The sequence below is a fragment of the Antechinus flavipes genome, chromosome 1 (genome assembly GCF_016432865.1).
Source record: "Antechinus flavipes isolate AdamAnt ecotype Samford, QLD, Australia chromosome 1, AdamAnt_v2, whole genome shotgun sequence".
Taxonomy (NCBI): Eukaryota; Metazoa; Chordata; class Mammalia; order Dasyuromorphia; family Dasyuridae; genus Antechinus; species Antechinus flavipes.
This window is the reverse complement of record NC_067398.1, coordinates 664,943,977-664,966,475: the sequence shown is the minus strand read 5'-3', so window position 1 is coordinate 664,966,475 and position 22,499 is coordinate 664,943,977. Positions and strand designations below refer to the sequence as shown.

At 34.2% G+C, this 22,499-nt stretch overlaps 1 protein-coding gene across 1 annotated transcript; it reads right to left on the bottom strand.

The window, feature by feature from the left end:
* Window positions 1-4,044: 4,044 nt before the first annotated feature.
* LOC127548281 (olfactory receptor 7D2-like) lies at window positions 4,045-5,019 on the bottom strand. Its single transcript, XM_051975625.1, has one exon. The coding sequence runs from the start codon at window positions 5,017-5,019 to the stop codon at window positions 4,045-4,047; it is 975 nt and encodes a 324-aa protein (XP_051831585.1).
* Window positions 5,020-22,499: the final 17,480 nt, after the last annotated feature.

Genomic DNA, 22,499 nt, shown 5'->3' with positions numbered 1-22,499 from the left:
GACAAGGCATTGATCTGGAAGTTAAAAATATATTTTGGAAGACTTTCTATGTAGTTATTATCTCTGTCTTGCTGTTCTTTGTCACTATGACAATGAAAAACAAAAATAGAGGTCCTCTAGTTAACTTGCTTTGATTAAGTGAACTCAGAATATACAGCTCACAGCTCTAGGGCCCTGTATGGAACTTTGATATGAATCTTTCAAATTGATTAATAATATTATTTATTATAATTATTGGAATAGAGTAGGGATGCTTTGATGATTTTTGATGGTTTTTCTGGGAGCAGTGTCAGGCAAGGAAATATTTGTGATTTCTAGTGAATGTCACACAAGTGGAAAAGCTAGATTTTGAACTCAAACCCTCAAATTCAAAATCTAGTTTCTTTTCCAGAGTGAAGAAGGAGAGAATGGAGGTTAGAGCTTGAGGAGAATGGTAAAGTTATACAGTAGATGTCTTGTGGAATCCTAGATAAGGTTACACATTGATTCTAATTTAGAGTAAAAAACAACATATTTGTGCCCTTTACAACCAGAATTCCAGTGTTGGTGGAATAGTCTGGGATTGCTGAAGGCAGAGATATGTAAGACCTAGAGATGAAATACATGATGCTGGGCGCAATTGACAGGTTATGTTCACACCTCAATAAGGAAATTGAGAGACAAGAAAATGATCAGGTAAGAGTAGTTGGGGAATTGAGGAGATTCAACATCATATTTCAAAAGAAATGATTAATGGATGTATTGATATTTTTCCAAGATTAAAAAAAATAAAAAAGACCATAATGGTTGCCTTACATTTTAAATATTTTTACTCACATGAGGAATCTGACTTCACCAAATCAAAGTAAATCAGAGTGGGAAAGGATAACAACTTTATCTAGTTCATCTTAAAACTGAGAAAGTGTTTCTGAAAGGGGAAAATCCCTTGAGTGGTTCATCTACCTCTTGAAAAATAAAATATTAGCCAGGTCAAAAAATATTGATTGTTCTTCTTTCAGGAAATAAAAGGCTCAGCCAAAAGTGCAAAAATATGAAATATGTCCTTACTAATATACCTTACTCCTCTACTGTGGTCCATTTTCTTAAACTCATCTAATTCATCTTTCTGTTCAGTTGGCCTTTAGTGCATATAACGACATAATTTCTTGAATGTATGTGTCCATTGATCTTTATGACAATGATCTTTACTTTGCTTCTTCATTCTGGCCATTGGATTTTCTCACTCAAGTATCCTTGGTGATACCTCATCCCACATTTTACATATATTTTTCCTTTTAAATAGGCTATATATTTTGGAAGCCATGGAATCTGCATTAACAAGTCTCATGAAGTCATAGTAGGTCAAATTTGCCTCCTTTTATTAGTATCCTAATTTATATGGTTTGTTGATCTTTGTGCATTTTTGAATTGACATCTAATAAAATGAGTTTTCCTCTTTCTTTTTAAAATGTATATTTTATTTTATTACTTTACAAATTAAATAATTTTGAAATATTCTTTTTAAAGATTTGAGTTTTAAATTCTCTCTTCTTCTTTCTCCCCTTCCCACTCCTTGGGTCAGTGAATAATTTTGATATAGTGTATGCATGTGCAATCACAGTCTTATTCTTTCTTAGTAATGTGAATTTCTTTATATTTCAATTACTATTCTTCCTATATTGTGACAAATGTTTATCCTATCTGTGTGGATAGTCTTTCCCTTCTTTTTGATTTTCCTCTGAGGATAATATTGGTGCCTTTCAGTGCCTGGAATGTAGATAATGATTCAGGAGATTTATAACTAAAGCAGTCAGCCCAACGATGGGAATGAACAGTTTAGAAGGTAAAATGTTCCCTGTAAATGAAAGAGCTCAAGCCAAAAGTGAATGATCCCACCTTTTTTTCAGGAATATTTTAGATCTAGAGATGATTATTTCCTGATTTAAGAAGTTGAAGAAGAAACTCTCTTCTGTGCTTTTATGATTCATAAGAGAGAGATAGAGGGTCAAAATTAAGTCACTTCATATCAAGCATTCTTAAAATGCCTACAATGTGTCAAGTACTGGATTATGTATTTGTGTCAAAAACCAAATATGAAATCGTCTTTATTCTCTAAGAGCATATATTCCATTGTGGAGTGAAAATTAAAGTTGTTCACAGATAAGCAATCATGAAGGGTATGCAGTAAATTTGGTAGATGTGAAAGTAATACTAACAACAATAGAAAATTAATCATTCTTGTTTCAATTAGCACTCAAATTTAGTGATGAATCGAGCTATGGAATCCTAGATACAAAGGTGAATATGGGTTATCCTCTGTTCCTTGCATGAGAAATAGCCTGTGTAATGAAAATAGCCTGTGTAATGAATGGTTCATGATTGGGAAGTAATGGGAACATTGTTAGAAGTAGGTGAATTTGACTGGACTATAGAGTATGTTGGGACATTGACACAAAATGAGCCAAGGAACACATGTTGGAATTAGATTCTGAAGTGTTTTAAAAGTCTTAGGAAATTAAATTTTATCATTAATATAATAGAGAGCCAATAAATCATCTTAAATAAACTTGTGACATGGCCAAAGAAGTGATTGAATGTAATAAAAACATAGATTATCATGAAAGCAAATAGCCTTTTCATAGATATAGACATTCAACATCTCATTTGCATATGGAGTTGATCTTAGCTTTCCAAAGACTATGTCATTAGAGGTACAGTTTTTATAGGTTCAACTAAAGAAAAGTCTTCACTGATAATATTAGGCAAAACACAAAGCCTGATCTCTGGAGAGTGATTATCCAGAGAATGTGCTGGCCACCATCTGATGATTTTATTTTTACCTTAGCAACTCCTAATGGCCATCAGTTTTGGCATAAAGAAGATAGCACCTAGACCCCCAATGATGAAATCCCATTTCCTTTTCCCCTAATTTCTTTCTTCCATTCCTGTAGGTTTATATCCTTTCATAGTTTGCAAAATACTTTCATATAACATATTTAATTTGATGTGTAAAAAACAATATTAGGTAGTAAGGTTTTCCAATTCTCATTTCAGAAACAAAAAAAAAATTGAGAAAGATATTAACTTGGCCAAGAACATATAGCTCATAAGTCATGAGTTGAGAACTAAAATCCTGCCCTTGTGAATCGATATCCAGTATTTTTTTGAAGTAGAAAATATCCTGGGAAAAAGCAATGTATTCAACTTGATGACTTTGGGGTAGAAACTTCAAGAATAAGGGCCATGAAGGGAAAGAACAAGATTATTTTTAATAAATAAGAGAAAAGTGAATCAGTATAATAGGTGCTCTGAGATTCGTAAATCAACATTTATTAAGAATCTGACATGGGTCAGTCATTGTGCTAAGTGTTGGGGGTACAAAATGAGGCAAAATACAATTTTTGACTTCAAGAATTTCACAATCTAATGGGGAAGGTAACATACAAAGAAATATATACAAACAACTGACATATGAATAATAATGCTCAATATATTAATAAATAATAATAAATTAAATTAATAATGATTTGTAGATGGTTAACAAATGAAAGAGACTAGAATTAGTAGGGGTTAAAAGAGGTTGCCAGTAAATGATGAGATTTCTTGAAAAAAACTTGTTACTTTAAAAAAAAAAGCAAAAAAGACCTATAGGCAAAGTGGAGCAGAGAGAGCATTACAAACATCGGGAACATCCTGAAAAAATGCCCAGAACCAAAAAATGGAATTTATTATTCATGGAATAGCAAAAAAGCCAGTGACACTGGATCCAAGAGTATGTGATAAGGAATAAGATATTAGAAGACTAAAAATGAAAAATGAGGCTTCATTATGAAGGGATTTGAATAATAAATGAAAGATTTTGTATTTAATACTAAAGACAACTGGGAGCCATTGGTATTTAGTGGAATAAGTGTGACAGATGAAATCTAAGCTTTAGGAAAATTACTCTAATGGCTAAAGGAAGAATAGATTTGAATGAGAGAAATGAAGAATTCAACTTTCTACCTCCCAATGTTATTCCCAGAAGTACCAGTGTTTCATTCCAAAGACAAGGAGCCATTCCCATCACTGAGAAGAGGCTGTTTTGCTAATGAGTTTCCTAAGGGCATTTTTTATGTCTTTATTCCTTAATGTATAGATGAAGGGATTCAACATGGGGGTGACAACAGCATACATTGCTGAGGCAACTGTGGTCTTCCAGGAAGAGTGAGTAGCTGAGGAACTCAAATACACTCCAAACCCTGTGCCATAGAATAAAGAAACAACAGAGAGGTGAGATCCACAAGTAGAAAAGGCTTTATACTTACCCTGAGCAGATGGGACTTTTAAAATGGAAGAACAGATCTGAGTATAAGAGAAAAGGATTCCTATGAGGGGTAGAATACCCAGAAATCCAGCAACAGTATATATCAACATATAATTGCTAAAGGTGTCAGAACAAGAGAGTTTCAGAACCTCAGCAAGATCACAAAAGAAGTGTGACATTTCATGATCTTTACAGAAGGAGAGCCTTGTTACCATCAGACTGTGAAGAAGGGCCTCTAGGAGGTTTATTATCCAGGAAAGCAACACCGTCAAGCCACACAACCTAGGATTCATGATGGCTGTGTAATGTAGAGGATGACAGATAGCCACAAAACGATCATAGGCCATTGCAGTGAGGAGAAAATTGTCCAAACCAACAAAGACTATAAAGAAGTACATCTGGACAAGACAGTTAGCATAGGGGATGGCCTTGTTTTTGGTCAAGATGCTCATCAACATATTGGGTACTGTGGTAGATACCACACAGAGATCCACAAAGGATAAATTGGAAAGGAAGAAGTACATAGGAGTGTGAAGGTGAGAATCAGAGCCAATGGCCAACATTATGAGCAGGTTTCCAACCACTGCGACCAAGTATATGCCCAAGAACAGGCCAAAGAGAGACCCTTGATGCTCTGGTTTCTCAGAAAATCGCAGGAGAATGAATTCAGTGAATTGTGTTTGGTTTCCTATGGGGTTGACTTTTCTGCTGGGAAAGAGAAGTGAGAAGAGCATGGCATGAAAATACATTTATATTTTTATCTGAAATGAAAAAAGAGCAAACTCTGACTAATTATTTCTAGTTTCTTTCTCTTTCTCTGCAACTTATTGCCTTTCTGCTCTTACACAAGTCACCATTTCTACATGCAACATAAACATAAGAGGAATGATGTGAATCTAAAAATCTCCACAGTTCTTTTTAGTTCATACAATCTTTGGAATATAAACAGCCACTTTTGCAAATGAACACCATCTCAAATCAGCTCTGAACATAAATGACCATTGTTCAGTGAAATAAAGAAATGAATACTATTCGCCAATTGATCAACAGAAAAAGGATATGAACAGGCAGTTTTCTGATGATTTCAAAAGAAATTGTAACCATAGGAAAAATGTTCTATATCATTATTGCTTACAGAAATGCAAAAACACTGAGATATAACTTTATATATCAGATTGACTAAAGTGATTGAATAAGAAAGCAAAAAACCTTAGAGTAGATGTAGAAAAATGGAATATTAATTGACTATTGGTCAAACTATGAAGTGATTTCACCATTTTGAAAAGCATTTTGTAATTATGCCCAAGAACTTATTAAATAATCTATCGCCCTTGACCAAGCAATTCCATTATCAGGTCAGATTGCTAAGAAAATTATGGAGAAAGGAAAACAACCTATATGTTCTAAAATATTTATAGCAGATTGTTTTATGGAGGTAAAGAATTGAAAATTGTGATATGCTCAGTGACTAGGGAATAGCTGAACAATTAATGGTACATGATCACCATCTAATATTATTGGGCTATAAGAAATAATGTTGTCAATGATCTTAGAAAAACATGAATGAGAAGAATCAATAGGAAATTGTATAAGTTAAGAGTAATAATGTTTTAAGAACAACTTTGAGCAACTAAGTTATTTTGTTTAAGTATTCACATTAATTACAAAGATATATAAAGTAAAATTCTATCTGTATCTGTTGAAAGAACTGATAAATAGAAGCATGAATAGAATGAGTATATATATATATATATGTATGTATGTCTAGTTATATATACTTATACATATATACACACATTCATATATTTTTGGATCTAATGGTAGATGTAAGATGCGGAAGTGAGAAAAAAAAGAAAAAAGATACATGATGACTTCTTGCATATTAAAAGGAATAACAAGTTTTACTTAATAGATTTACAATTTTATGTATAGTCAGCTTTTAAAAACTCTACTATATTATAGAAATGCTTATTTGTTTCTTAAGTTCAGAATAAAATAAATTTAATTTTTTAAACAGGATATAAAATGTACTTAAACATAAAAAAGGAAGAGATGCTATGAGCAGGGCATGTCCACTTCTATATCCAATAGCAAAGGGAGAAAATGGGGAAGTTGTATGACAAAAAGTTTTTGGCTGTTTGTTTTTTAACTGGAACCATAAAATCACATAGAAAAGGAAAAGATCTCATAGGACACATAATATAAAAGTGTACTCACAAAAATTCCATTTTCTCTTATACCTGGCAAGTGCGCATCACACCTTTCCTTGAAAATCTCAATGAAGAAGAAACTCCCCTTTTCCTGAGGAAGGCTCTGTTTGTTTTTACTTTCCTTTCTTAGAATCCCATTATGCCTCTTTTCAAGGTTTATCTAATGCTCTGAGTTCTTGTAGAACAAATCCCATTTCTTTCCCATATAACATCTCTTAAAATATATGAAGCCATTCAGTGCATATTGCATGTTTTAGCTCCTTTAGGCCAAATAACACCAGTCCTTTAGCTCTTCTAAACAGACCCTTCAATATAATGATTGCTCTCCTTTTCATACTGTCCATATTTTCAATATTTATAAATCATTTATAAATTTATAAATCATCGTATCCAGAACTAAGCAGAAATTTCATATGAAATCTTAAAAGAACAATAAGATGATCACTTCCTTATTGAAAACTATAACTCTTCTTTGCAGTTTAAGCTTGTTTTTTTTGTTAGCTACTTTGTGTTACATATCACTATTAACTTATAGTAATTTAACTGTCTACGAGAAATCCTTACATCAATTTTTAATGGAATTACAGTCATATAAAAGGGAATTTCTTTGGGCTTGTTTTTTTTCTTTTTTTAATATACTATAGCTACATATAGTTGGTTGTAGATGGATAAGTCTTCCAGTATTTTGAGACTCTATGTTGCTAAGACTCCCCTGAGATAGTCAAAGACTATATATGAAAGAGCATTTCACTGAGAATCTGCTCCATCAAACTTAAAAGGATTATGGGAGCTCCAGACAATAACACCTTCCAATTCTGGCTCATGTTTATAATCTCTCTAAACTCTGACATTCTATATTCTAAAGCTCATCCTTACTGATCTTGTGCTTTAAATTTCCTTTCCATGATGTATGTGACTTTGGAAAGGAAAAAAATAAGACTATAATATGTGGCTTGGCTAACAATATTGTAGATTGAAGAAAGATTGAGGATTAAATGGGAGTAGTCTGTCTAGAAAGGCATTTCTAAGAGGATAGAGTCAATTCTCCATCTAAGACTTGGAGTTGAGTTAATTTCAAATAAGAATAGGATTATCTTGTATCTTCTTTATATTAACAAGAAAAGTCAAAGACAATCTAAGTAAACGAAACAGACTATCTAAAAGAATAATCCCTCTGAGAATTCTAATAGAACCTCAGAATTGAAATGGATAACAAATTCCACTTGGTCCAACTTAGACCTAAATAAGATTTTTCAAAACATGATCTATGGAAAATGTAATATGGCTATGAATGGCATATACTAAGCTCTGCCTACATTGTTAGGAAGGGGAACTTTATTAAATATTTTACTGTGTGCCAAGCACTGTGCTAAGTGCTGGGGATACAAAAACAAGAAATAAGTGGGGGAAGGAGAGGTGAAGCATGGATGGTAAAGCATGGTGACAGAGCCTGGAGAGTCAGAGAAATAGATCAGAGGAGAACATAGAGTGAGAATCCTGCTCTCTTTAGCAAAATGGGGAATGTCACAAATAGCAGAAGTAGGGAAGCATGAGGATTAGGAGGCTCTGCACACTGATTCATGGAAGAGAGGCCATTACTTAACCATTGTTTGAAAATGAGCAGAAATCCATCACCTCCTGATAGATTCCATTCTACATTTGGAAAGCTTTACTTATTAACAAGTTTGTGTCCCTGTTTGTTGTTTTCTGAGATCAAGTCCAAATTTATCTTTTTATTATTTCCTCACTAGGCTAAGGAAAACAGTTCTAATTCCTATTGCTAGTTCTTCAAATATTTAAATACAGCTGCCATTTCAGAAGAAGTAGGAACAGAGAATATATTTGTTGTGGCCAGTTACCTTAGAGCCCCAAAGAGAGGATATTTGGAAGGATTAAGAAAAGGAGTTTCTTCCTTATTTTGGTGATGGTGGTGGTGGTGGTAGTAGCAAGATTAGATCCTGCAGGAGTTTATGGCTAGTAACGAAGACTCACCCAGTAGGGTTATGGTGTTCAAGCAAAAGGAGGCATGTGCTGATTCATACTTAGCTTATTCTACTAAAATTGACAAGTCTTTTCACATGTGTAGATATACTCTGGATTATTATTCTAACTCACATTCACTGCAGTAAATTGGGTCCTTATAGAACAAAAACAATCTTTGTCCCCTAAGTTTTATGGACAGCTCTGAGACATTTGGACATGGCTCTCTAATATTTATAAATCAAAATACTTGTAAATTTCCATAAATGTTATTGTTCTACTAATTTTGAGTTAATACAATTAGACAAACTTTATTGCCTTCTAGAAAAGGGTGATTCCTATGGTTGAATAGTACAAACAGTTTGTACAAAATAGCACACCCATTCAAAGAAAAAACAACAGTAATATACTCTCCCGCAAGTGTAGAGATCTTCCAGAGGAAAGAGTAATTAAGTTAGAAGTACTAGTTTTGAAGGGGATAATTCAGCTTGTGAATGTCCTTTTTTCTCAAAGTCTTTTCCCCCCCTTTATTCAACCTTCATGAAATATCTCCTATCCATTCTGTAATGTCTGGCTGTGCTTCTTGGAATGTCTCAATGCTGCAATTAGGAATTTTTTGCTTCTATACAGCTGAAATTTTTTTGCAACTTCTATGTATTATTCTAAGTGCTTCTTTCTGGAATGAAGCAAAAACATATCTAATCTTTCTCAAAACAGTCCTTCAGAAAATACTTGAAAGTATTTGTCTCCCTCTATGATGATATCATATATCCAATCTTTTCTATTCCTTAAAATCTTCTTACTTTTTTGGGGTTCCTTCTCTGTCTCTCTTCCCCCAGCCCACCAATCCCCACAATATTAAAGGCAGATAATTGTAACTCACTGACAATTGATCAGAGTCTTTAGTTCACAGTATGGTTGCATTGTATACCATTAAACAACTTAGTACCAAACACTTCCTGGAGAGGAATAATTCCTCACAGTAGAATTCAAAAAATGGTTACTTTGCATAAACTGACTTTTGTAGCTATAAACTCAGCATAAGTCTGAGCATTCAGAGGAATGGTGATAGGAATAGAAGGTAGAAAGGAAGGAGAGTGGGAAAGAGGAATATAAAATAGAATTAGAATAATAAGTCAGAATTTCAAATCATGTGATCTATCTCCTACCAGTACCAGGAAATGTGAAGGAAAAAAGACCAAGTAAACAAATTGACTAAAAGATGAGAAAACCTATTAAATCATATTAGGATTACAGAGAGAAGATAATATAAAGTGATGTGTGAGTCAGAGACAACTACTCCTGCTAAATTTAAGAAAATCTAAGGAACATTCATAAATATTTGTAGTTATCTGTCATATACCATACAATATTAATGCCCCTATAAAAAGCCCAACCAGATATCTTGATACATTTGATGATGTTCCAAGTACTATAAAGTTTCTGTCTTTGTCTTTAAAATATATATTTCTTCCTGAAAATCTCTAGGAATTTTAACTCAATCCTATGAAAACTCCTCCTATTTCTATCTTGAAATCATAAGAATTGGTTTTAATCTATCCATCACTTGTTATCTGAGTAGGAAATCTGTCAGTCATCTTCCCTGCCTTCATTCACATTTGCTGATCCTATGACACAGGGCTTGAGTGACAGGTTTATTCTACAATGCATTTCAGAAGTCTGTAGAATGACAGGAGTCATTTGCCATTTGTATGAGAAAGGAATTAACATAACCTAATATCTTTATTATTGAATTAGGAGCATAATCCCTATCTTTTTATTAGGGTTCCCACTGGTGCATCTGAAACTTACCTTTGGCTAAAGATTGTTCCTGGTGTTTGGATTATACTTGGCTGAGATGGATTAGGCAACAATGAAGTCATATTTCTGTTATTATAAAAAAATAAAAATTTATCTTTCTAAAAGAATTTAAGGTCACCAAAAAAAATCCACAAAAAAGATCTCATTTGAGTCTTATAAAAAAAAAACCACAATGTTAATAAGGAAATGTTGACACCCATTTTATGGCTCAGGGATCAATAATGACAATAATTAAAACAAGGTTTTATGAGCAGGCATAGAACCTGAACATGATTAAGAGTATAGGGCTTATTCTACATTCCTTTGCTTTTCCTTCAACCTTGGTCCTGGGCTGAACTCTGGGCTTGCAAGTAGACTCTGAATTAGGTGAGATTTTCTTGCTTTATCAAACTGGATTATGCTATTATCCGAGCCATGATGGGTTTGCTAGAATCTCCTTGAGTTTCTGTGCAACAACAGGTTCTTCTCTTTCCTCTTACTTTCCATTTCTTTTACTCTCCCTTCCCAACATTTCCTACCTCCAATCACTTACTGAATATAACCAATGGGACAGATTTGACTTAGTGCATCTGTTGGAATGGAGGACAAGGAAGTCAGATACTTGGTTTCCAGAAAAAGTGGAGAGTTTGGGGCAGTTAGGTTGCTATCTCTTGGAAGTAGGAGCAGAATCTGTCTTAGCCAGATAGCTACTATCTCTTCCTATAGAGGAACAAGAAGAATATGAAATTTCTAGTGCCCAAGAGGTTCAATTCCCCAAACCCATTATTAGAAAAATCATATAATTGTAATTCCCATTCCCAAACACCTGAAATCCCTATAGGGCAGGAAACTTTGACAGAAATCTTCTTAACAGTTGGAGCTGTCCAGCTTCACACATGAAAGTACCAAACCCTGGAGATTTGGTGCAGGAAAGTATCTCAGAGAGCCTTCAGTACAATCTGAATCATCTACTACATTCTCAATCAGGAATCCTCTGAATCTCAGAGCATTTCATTCTGCTATTTTCATGTTTTAATTGCAACAAAGTTATTGCTTCTGCTGAGCTCAAATCTGCTTGGGGTTTTTTGTCATTGTTGCTTATTGTATCTGCAGCCCAGCAAAACAATCTAATCACTCTTTCATGTTAAATCATTTCAAACCCATGAAGATACTTATTATCTCAAAATATAGTCTTCTCCTCTTTAAGATAAATGTCTCCAGTTCCTTTAATTGTTCCTCATGCATATCCTTTTGCCTTCCTAATCTGAGTCTAAGACAGAGCATTTACTCCTATTAAATTTCATCTAATTAGATTTGGCTCAATATTATACCTATTCAACAAATTTAAATATACATGTATTATTTTATATTATTATGTACAACACATTATTATATATATAACTAAACATTATTATATGTAATAATGTGAAACAGTTGTATTTTAATCATATTATAAATAAAACTAGACCAGCCCAAAGCAGTTCTTTCTCTGGAACTCTTTCTCTGGATCACATTTTTCATTATGTCTTTCAGAGTTGTTTAACACCTTTTAAAATAAAACAACCACTTAAATATTTCATGAAAAGCTCAACATTGAACATTTGGTCAACTAATCCAACTGGCTTGATTGCTCTATATTTAAACCAATTAATTTGAATTCATAAAATATCAATAACTTTTTAATCATTCCAAGGTGGCAGTAGAAGAAATATATTGTAGTAGATGAAGGGTTTTTATAATAAAGATGTGTGTTTGAAAAAAGATTTTGATACTGGCTTTGAATCTCTGGGCAAATCATTTACTCTATCTGAGTTTCACTTTCTGAATCAATAAAATATTGATAATAAACCTTATATAACATAATTTTGTGATGATAACATAAAATAATGTGAACACCTAAATATATACATATTTTGTTGCTATTGTTTCTTATTACTATAATTATGTGATATAGTGTAGAGACCTTACAAATCACCAAAATTATAGGTACTTGGTCCAATGCAAGGAGCTGAATACTCAAATGTCACTTTTTCCTTTAACTTGTTATGCCAAGTCTCAGTTTATTCCCAAGAAAATTCAAAATAAAGTTTAGATGCAATTCTGCAATTCCCCAAATGTGGGGTCAAAATCCCATACATACTCTCAAAGTAATAAATTCAAATGCAGGATAGTACAACATTTGTTTCATCCCATAGAAAATGAAAAAGATGCTAGGACTTCTAGGACCCTAAAACAGACATTGAAAGCATGTGAGATATTCAAACAACTTGGCCTTAGTAATGATAACCAGATACAGGAAACATATTACCTTCAGAAATTATGGCTTGGAAGGTGACTTTGGGGTATCATTAGGGAGCAACTGACATTGGCTTGGGTTTCTCATTCCCATAAAATTCTACATAGTGGCCTGCAACTTAGACACTCTCAGATATGAAGACATATTTGGAATTACTGATCAAGCAATACTCTTTCCATTGGACCTGAGAAGTCTGAATAAGTTAAGTAATGGAGAGGGTTGTTGTGACAAAACCCCAAGCAAGTAATTCCCTTCTCCCTTGTAACTTTAGTCTTTCAGCTATAGGGGTCATTTGGGCTGTCTTCTATCTCTAAAACTGGATGTAATTCAGCAATTGTAAAAACAGTTTTCTTTTTTCCTTGAACTTGGTAACTCTCAAACTCAGGATTCTTCTTCTTCTTCTTCTTCTTCTTCTTCTTCTTCTTCTTCTTCTTCCTTCTTCTTCTTCTTCTTCTTCTTCTTCTTCTTTTTCTTCTTCTTCCTTCTTCTTCTTCTTCTTCTTCCTTCTTCTTCTTCTTCTTCTTCTTTTTCTTCTTCTTCCTTCTTCTTCTTCTTCCTTCTTCTTCTTCTTCCTTCTTCTTCTTCTTCCTCCTTCTTCTTCTTCTTCCTTTTTCTTCTTCTTCTTCTTCCTTCTTCTTCTTCCTTTTTCTTCCTTCTCCTCCTCCTCCTCCTTCTTCCTTTTTCTTCCTCCTCCTCCTCCTCTCCTCCTCCTCCTCCTCTCCTCCTCCTCCTCCTCTTCTTCTTCTTCTTCTTCTTCTTCTTCTTCTTCTTCTTCTTCTTCTTCTCTCTCTTTTTTTTTTTTTTTGCCGAGGACTGGTGCTCTACTCAGGATTATTCTTAAACTGACAGTGGTGTATAAAATCTGCCCTCTTTGGCTAGGAAGTGAAATTCTGAGATCACACTGCTTAGGAACTCAAATATTCTTTTCCTCTTCAGTAGAGGCTGTGATCACAGGAATTGTGACCAATCCTTTCAGGCAAGGTGACAAGTATATGTTTTCATTACATGCTTATTCAGGAACTCTATCATTGTCCTGATTGTTTCCTTCTCTTGAAGCTTGTTATGGGTCAGTACTTGAAACAAGGTGTTAAGTCAGTAGAATTGATGAGACAATGGTTTTCTAGTTTAGCCAGTGCTTGGTAGTTCTCTAAATTCAGTATGATGGATTTAATCTTACAACAAATAATGATTTCCTAGAGCATCTAAACTAGGAGCCTCAGCCAGAATCATTCAGAGGGAGAGAAGACAAGCAGACTGGAGGCAGGAGCTCATGCTCTCAGAGCCAAGGAGAGAGATTCATTTCCATTTTCATCAGCCTTGTGGTGACTGGCCTGTTGTCCAGCATTTTCTCCACTGAAATGAAGTTCTGTCTGAAGGCCACAAGAAAGCTAACTGAGCAACAAGTGAAGGAAACAATAAAGACTTTTGGACTTTAAACACCTTGCTATTCTTGTGGTGATTACCCTGCTGAAAAGAAGGCTGCTCCCAAAGATCTCCAGAGACCCCAAGAAAACCCACCAAAGAATACTACAGAAGCTAATCTCATTTTTTTTATTTTATATTTTTTTTAGTATTTTATATTTTCCCATTGAAGTGTTTGCAGAGTATTTTATTGTTTATTTATTCATTAGTTTTTGACATTTGCTTTTTTATTTTTTTAATAGCTTTTTATTTACAAGTTATATGCATGGGTAATTTTACAGCATTGACAATTGCCAAATCTTTTGTTCCAATTTTTCCCCTCTTTCCCCCACCCCTCCCCTAGATGGCAGGATGACCAGTAGATGTTAAATATATTAAAGTATAAATTAAATATAAAATAAGTATACATGACCAAACTGTTATTTTGCAGTACAAGAAGAATCGGACTCTGAAATATTGTACAATTAGCCTGTGTAGGAAATCCAAAATGCCAATAGGCAAAAATATAGGGATTCAGTGTAATGGTTCTTAGTCATCTCCCAGAGTTCTTTCTCTGGGTGTAGCTGGTTCAGTTCATTGCTGCTGCATTGGAACTGATTTGGTTCATCTCATTGCTGAAGATGGCCAGGTCCATCAGAATTGATCAACATATTTTTGTTGTTGAAGTATATAATGATCTCCTGGCTCTGCTCATTTCACTCAGCATCAGTTCGTTTAAGTGTCTCCAGGCCTTTCTGAAATCATCCTGTTGGTCATTTCTTACCAAACAATAATATTCCATAATATTCATATACCACAATTTATTCAGCCATTCTCCAATTGATGGGCATCTACTCAGTTTCCAGTTTTTGGATATTACAAAGAGGGCTGCCACAAACATTCATGCACATACCAGTCCTTTTCCCTTCTTTATGATCTCTTTGGAATATAAGCCCAGTAGTAACACTGATGGATCAAAGGGTATGCACAGTTTGATAACTTTTTGAGCATAGTTCCAAATTGCTCTCCAGAATGGTTGGATGTATTCACAATTCCACCAACAATGTATTAGTGTCCCAGTTTTCCCACATCCCCTCCAACATTCCGCATTATCTTTCCCTGTCATTCTAGCCAGTCTGACAGGTGTGTAGTGGTATCTCAGAATTGTCTTAATTTGCATTTCTCTGATTAATAATGACTTGGAGCATCTTTTCATATGACTAGAAATATTTTCAATTTCTTTGTCTGAGAATTATCTGTTCATATGCTTTGACCATTTATCAATTGGAGAATGGCTTGATTTCTTATAGAGTCAATTCTCTATATATTTTTGAAATGAGTCTTTTATCAGAACCTTTGACTGCAAAAATATTTTCCTAGTTTATTGCTTCTCTTCTAATCTTGTCTGCATTAGTTTTGTTTGTACAAAAACTTTTCAATTTGATGAATTCAAAATTTTCTATTTTGTGATCAGTAATGATCTCTAGTTCTTCTTTGGTCATAAATTCCTTCCTCTTCCACAGGTCTGAGAGGTAAACTATCCTGTGTTCCTCTAATTTATTTATAATCTCATTCTTTATGCCTAGGTCACGAACCCATTTTGACCTTATCTTGGTGTACGGTGTTAAGTGTGGGTCGATGCCTAGTTTTTGCCATACTAGTTTCCATCATTAGTTTTTGACATTTGCTTTTATGAGATTTTGATTTCCATTTTTTTCTTCATCCTTTCCATAATACCTCCCCAAGATAGTAATCAGATATTGGCTACATATATAGAATCATATTAAATGTCAAATTAAATTACCATATTAGTCATATTGTGAAAGAAGAATCAGAACAAGAGACAAAAGCCACAAAAAAGAAAAAACAATAATAGTGAAAATAGTAGGCTTCAATCTGCACTTAGACGCATCATAAGTCTTTTAGAATTATATTAGATCATTGTCTATTGTTGGAATTTTTACAAACTGCTAACTCATTAGAGTTGATAGATTATTCATCTGATCTTACAAGATGATGTTTTGGGCCAGAACCTGAAACAAGGTACTAAGTAGAACTAATTGATACAATGCTTGTGTTTGTACCTTTACTCATTAGAGTTCACACGTTTGGGAAATTTCAGGGTTTAGTATGAGATATCTGAATTCACATCTCCCTTGAAGCTCTTAGGGCCAGAGAGCACTATGGGAGAAAACCTATAATTCCATTCTCTCAGAAGAGTCACATATAAGCCAGTGAAGAGGAATTCATTCCAGAATATTTTCCACTTGGCTGGCTGGTAGCAGAAGAAGAGTTTTGAGAGGTAGAAGCTACAAGTCGAGAGTTGAGCGGGAGATTGAGAAGGCTCTCCGTGGTGGTTGGGCTTCTGCACTTCCCCAACTGAGATCAAGCTGGTCTGAAAGACTCGCCAGAAAGCTAGCCGAGCCCCAAGTGAAGGGGACAAGAGATTCATTCCATCTTTGTGCTGGCTGGAGGCTGAAGAAAGCAGAGGCAAAGGTTAAAGGACAAAACCTTTGGATTTGGAGACATTCAGAGGGAGCTCTTGGAACCAAACAGAGAGAGAGGCCTCTAAGCTAACCAGGCTATATTGGAGACAATAAAAAATCTGAACTTTTATCACCTGGCTGCATTTTGGGGTAATTATTGATCTGAACTGATACTAAAGCTGCCTCCAAGAAAACCTCCCTGAGAAACCTACCTTCTCCCCCAGAGAGAACCATCTTATATTATATATTTTAAAGAAGAAAAAGAACACCACAGTCTATCATAGAACAAAATCTATCATAATTGACCATCTGCCCAATGTTGTTGTCACTGTATTTATTCAATGTTCTCCTGGTTCTCACTTCATTCAGCATCAGTTCATGTAAGTCATGTCAGGTTTTTCTGAAATGTGCTGGTTCATTTATAGAAAAATAGCATTTAATAACATTCACATACCACATTTTTTTCAGGTATTTCCTAATTGATGGGTATCCTTTTGATTTTCAATTCAGTTAATTGTTCTCCCACTACCTTCGACGTTTCTGGCTCCAACTGTCTTCCTTAGAGAGCCAAGTGGATGTGCACTCCAGAGCATCTGAGGACTCAGTGATCTGCTTCCAAATTACTAAGAAATCTTGCTTTTCTGTTAACCTAACTGAGCATGCTTCATACTTCCCTCAGGAAAGAAGTTTTTTGTTAATATTTGCCTCATTTTGGCTGAAAAACAAGTGACTAGATTAGTCCTTATGGAAATCTTCCCACTTGCCTGTTTTTATATCTACCTTGTGTGGGTCATGGGGACTCCTCAACTGAACCCACTGATCATATCATTCATATGCTGCTTTGTGCTCTGCTTTCCAAGGCCCCGTGTTGAATGCCAAATGTAAAGTCCAGACTGGCTCTCTGAACAATCTTGGTATCACTCTGCTTTAATTACAACCCAGTTGTCACCATTTCCTGATTACTCAGGAAGGCTGAGAACTCATGGAGGAGATGGGGAGCTGAACTAGGCACTGTCAGCAGAGGTGTTTTTACTGGACTAAAGGGTCTTATACCTCACCTAGGGTTCCCCACTATCTGTGGCCCTCTACAACCTGTTAACCTGCCTAGCTATTACTTAAAATACCCATCACCTTCCCCTTCCATGGATTCCTACCTTATCTTCTCCTACCACTCTTTCCCTCCTTCTTTGTGTCTTTTCCACTAATCTACATGATTTCTCCCCTCCCACTGATTTACACACACTTTCATAAACCTCCTATTTTATTCCCTGTCTCCTCATTTCTTCATATATTTTGGAGGGTACTATACCCTTTTTGTTTTATTTATTTATTTATTGAAAACTAAATACAAAATTTGAAAAATGGAAAAACAAAGATAGAAAAAGAAAATTAAAACAAAACAAAACAAAACATTGCCATGTATCCAACAGAACATCAGGGATGATTCAAAATATGTAACCAAAAATTTCAATTTCCAGAAAGCATATATGATAATAGAAAAGATTACACATTCATCATTTTTTTCTCTTTTGCTTTCTGGTAAGTTATTCATCCTCTCCCTTTCACTTTCCCCAAGCAGGCTACAGTTAGCATGGGGATGATAGATAGATAGATAGACACACAGAGAGATAGACACACACAGAGAAATGCACACATATACATATGTATATATACATCCATACACACACATATACATTCCTTCCTGCATACATACACACATATATACATGCATACATATTCATATTTAGACATGCATTTAAATAATATTAATAACATGTCTTACATGTAATGGAAATTTCTCTCTTTCTTGAATATTTAAGGAAGATTTTGTCTGAAATCAATGATTTCTAGACCTACGTTTATTTCCCTAATGAATTCTATTCCTGAACCTTATTATAGTGTTTGTGCATTTGTGATCTCTCTTATTTCATATCCTGGCTAATTCTTCTTCTTTAATTTTACTCTTTAATTTGCATTGCAATAGCAACTTAACTTCTCCTCACCAATGGATCTCTCCCTTATCTTCTCTTCCTAGTTTTTCCCTCCCTCTTTAATTCATTTCAACAGATTTTAATCTCACTCCAATTAATCTAAATACCCTTTTGTACTTTACTATATTCTAAGCCGCTCTCTCCCCCACTTTATCTCTTTCCCATTAATCAGCACACCTTGTCCCACTGTCATAAATCTGCATACCCTTCTAAATCCCACTTAATCATATTTCCTCCCGTTATTTTTTTATAAATATTTGAGGGGGCTATATCATTGTTGGTATATATGTATATATATGTCTTATGTACATGTTGTTGTTCCCTATTGAACCCATTCTCAATCTGAGTTAATTTTTCAGAACTACCAATCCTTTCCACCTCTAATACCACTATCTTGGGTTTCTTTTTCATGTCCTTCATATAACATAATTGCCATTTTTTTTGTTGTTTTAACAAGTTTTTTGGATGATTTTCTAGGATCTCTACATATATCATCATATAATCTACAAAAAATAACAGTTTTATTTCTTCCGTGCCTATTCTAATTCCTCTAATTTCTTTTTCTTTTCTTTTTTAAAAACCAACATATCTAGTACAATATTGAATAATAATGGTGATTATGGGCATCTTTGTTTCACTCCTGATCTTATTGGGAATACATTCAGCTTCTCTCCATTACAAATCATGTTTGCTGCTGGTTTTGGATAATTACTGCTTATTATTTAAAAAAAATAACTCCCTTTAGCCCTTTGCTCACAAGTATTTTTAATATGAATGGGGGGGCTGTATTTTGTCAAAAGCTTTTTCTACATCTACTGAGATTATCATATGCTTTCTGTTGGTTTTGTTATTGATATGGTTAGTTATGGCAATAGTTTTCCTGATATTTAACCAGCACTGCATTCTTGATGTAAATTTCATTTGGTCATAATGTGTTTGCCTGGTGATAAATGGTTGTAATTTCTTTGCTAATATTTTAATTATCTTTTGCATCAATATTATTAGGGAGATTGGTCTATAATTTTCTCTCTGTTTTGACTTTTCCTGGTTTAGGTATCAGTATCATATTTGTGTAATAGAAAGAATTTGGCAGTACTATTTACCCATTTTTCCAAATAGTTTACATAGTATTGGAATTAATTCTTCTTTAAATGTTTGGTAGAATTCACTTGCAACCCCATCTGGCTTTGGGGATTTTTTCTTAGTGGGTTCAATGATGGCTTATTCAATTTCTTTTTCTAAAATGGGAATATTTAAGTAATTTTCTTCATCTTCTGTTAATCTAGACAATTTATATTTTTGTAAATATTCATCCATTTTGGTTAGAATGTCAGACTTGCTGGCAGTTGGGCAAAATAGTTCCTAATTGTTGTGTGAATTTCTTTTTAATTGGTGGTAGGTGCACCCTTTTCATTTTTGATGTTAGAGATTTCTTTTTTCCTTCCCTTTTTCTAATCAAATTAAAGGTTTCTCTATTTTGTTGATTTTTTTCAAAAAATCAACTCTTAGTTTTATTAATAGTTCAATAGTTTTCTTTCATTTTTTAATCTTTCTTTTGAATTTCAAAATTTAGAATTTGTTATTTAATTGGGGAGTTTTGTTTTGTTCTTTTTCTAGCTTTTCTATTTGCATTCACAATTCATTGATCTCCTCTTTATCTATTTTATTCATGTAACTATTTAGAGATATAAAATTCCCTAAGAACTGCTTTGGCTGCAGGTATGTTGTCTCATTTTTGTCATTCTCTTGGATGAAATTGTTGATTGTTTCTATGATTTGTTGTTTCACCCACTTATTTAAAATTAGATTATTTAATTTCCAATTAGTTTTTAGTCTGTCTTTTCTCACTCCTTTATTCAATATATTTTTATTGAATTCTGGTCTGAAATTGAAGCATTTACTATTTCTTGCTTTCTATATTTGATTGTGAAGCCTTTATGCCTTTTTATATGGTCAATTTTGGTGTAGGTGGCATGTACTGTTAGGAAAAAAGTGTATTACTTTCTGTCCCTATTTAATTTTCTCCAGAGATCTGTCACACCCAGGTTTTCTAGGATTCTATTGTCCTCTCTAGTTTTTTCCTTATTTATTTTGTGGTTAGATTTATCTAATTCTGAGAGGAGAAGGTGGAAATCTCACAAATATAGTTTTGCTGTCTATTTTTCCCTTTTCCTGACTTAATATCTTCATTAATCATTTGGTTCATATACATTTAATATTATTACTACTTCATTATTTATGATATTTTTTAATGAAATGTAGTTTGCTTATCTCTTTTAATAAACTCTATTTTACTTTTGCTTTTTTTCTGAGATCAGAATTGCTAGCCCTGATTTTTTTTTTGCTTCAGCTGAAGCAAAATAAATTCTGCTCCAGCCTTTTACTTTTACTCTACATGTATCTCTCTGTTTCAAATGTGTTTTTCCTAAATAACATGTTGTTTGATTCTGTTTTTTAATCCACTCTGCTATTCTCTTCTGTTTCGTGGGAGAGTTCAACATTTGCAATTATGATTACCAACTCTGTAGTTCCCTCAATTTTATTTTCTCCCCTTTATATACTTTCATTCTCTATTTCCACCCAGTCTCTCCCAAGTAGCATTTAGGTTTTAACCCAACCCCTCTAACTGCCCTACCTTCTAATACTTTTGGACTTTTAATACCTGGCTATTCTCATGGTGATTACTCTACTGAAAAAATGGCTGCTCCAAAGACCTCCAGAAAACCAAATAAGAACATTACAAATGGTTCCTTTCAAAGCTATATTGTTGGGATTAAAGGTGCAGTATCTTTCCCCCAACATGACAAATACTCCTTCTTTCTCAGGTAACATCATATCCAAGACCATTCTATTTTCTCTTGCTATTTAACTCATGGCATTTACTTGGCTAGCTATTCCTCTGATTGTATCCATGGTATAATTATAAGTTTCTGTTGATTATAATAAATATAATCAGGCAAATCTATATTATTACATTCAAATTCTGATTCTATCTGATTCTCTATCTTTCTGTCTTCCTCTTCTCCATCTTCTCCATCTGTATGTCTCTCTCTTTCTCTTTCTCTTGCGATACAATTGGACTTAAGTGACTTGACTAGAATCACAAAGCTAGTAAGTGTGAATTATCTGAATCTGGATTTGAATTCAAGTTCTCCTGACTCCAGGGCCAATACTCTGTCCCTTGGGGTGTAGGGTATGTTCAGGGAACACTAGTACCTCTGGTGTGAAGGCTGCCATGTTCTGTACAGGGATGCTTTTTACTTTTGGTGTCTACCAAATTCTCACCTGTGGCTACAAGAAGCTGTAGCATATACAGTAGCCATACCCTGGCTTTTTTGTTTGTTTTGTTTTGTTTTGGTAGAAGGACTAAACCAGGTTGAGAGTAACCAAAAGGTCTCAAACTCTAGATGAGTTAGGAGGTATCTACCCAAAGCATATAGACTTCCCTTGTGGAATGGGCAGATGAGAACAATTTGTTCCAACAGTCATAAAGGAAGATGAAGCAGGTGTTGTGGAGCACTTAGAGCTTGGTTAGACAAGGTCATCCACTGCATCTTGAGTCATCATCAATCGTCATGCTACTGGACAGTAGTGATTTTAGGAGAGAGATAGGCTGATGACTTTGCACAATTCTGCCTCATTTAAATCCAATTCATGCATGAATCAAAAGACATCACCATACTATTTTTACCATTTCTATTCTAAAAGCTCTGTGGCAATCAGCTAGTGACAAAACACTAGGTATGGATACACTGGGAACTTTAGTCACAACCCTGCACATAGGTGGGCCAAGTCACAGGGTTGTCTTCTCATTGGAAGCAGCAGTAGAATTCAGCATCCTGTGTGTGAGGAGGGTGCTAGAAAAGGTTCATTAAAAATTATCTTCTTACCCTGTGGCCAAGATACTAAAAATATGCAAAAACTTCTGAAAAGTTGATTCTGTACATCATTGGTAGATGGAATGTGTGTACACAAAATCTATTAGATCTGAAAGAATAGCTTTTATTCAAGAGAACTAAATAGTTATCACATCCAAATAGCAGCCCTGAG

Bases quoted from the DNA above. Each gene is read 5' to 3' on its own strand.
- LOC127548281 (XM_051975625.1), bottom strand. From the start codon at position 5,019: ATGCTCTTCTCACTTCTCTTTCCCAGCAGAAAAGTCAACCCCATAGGA.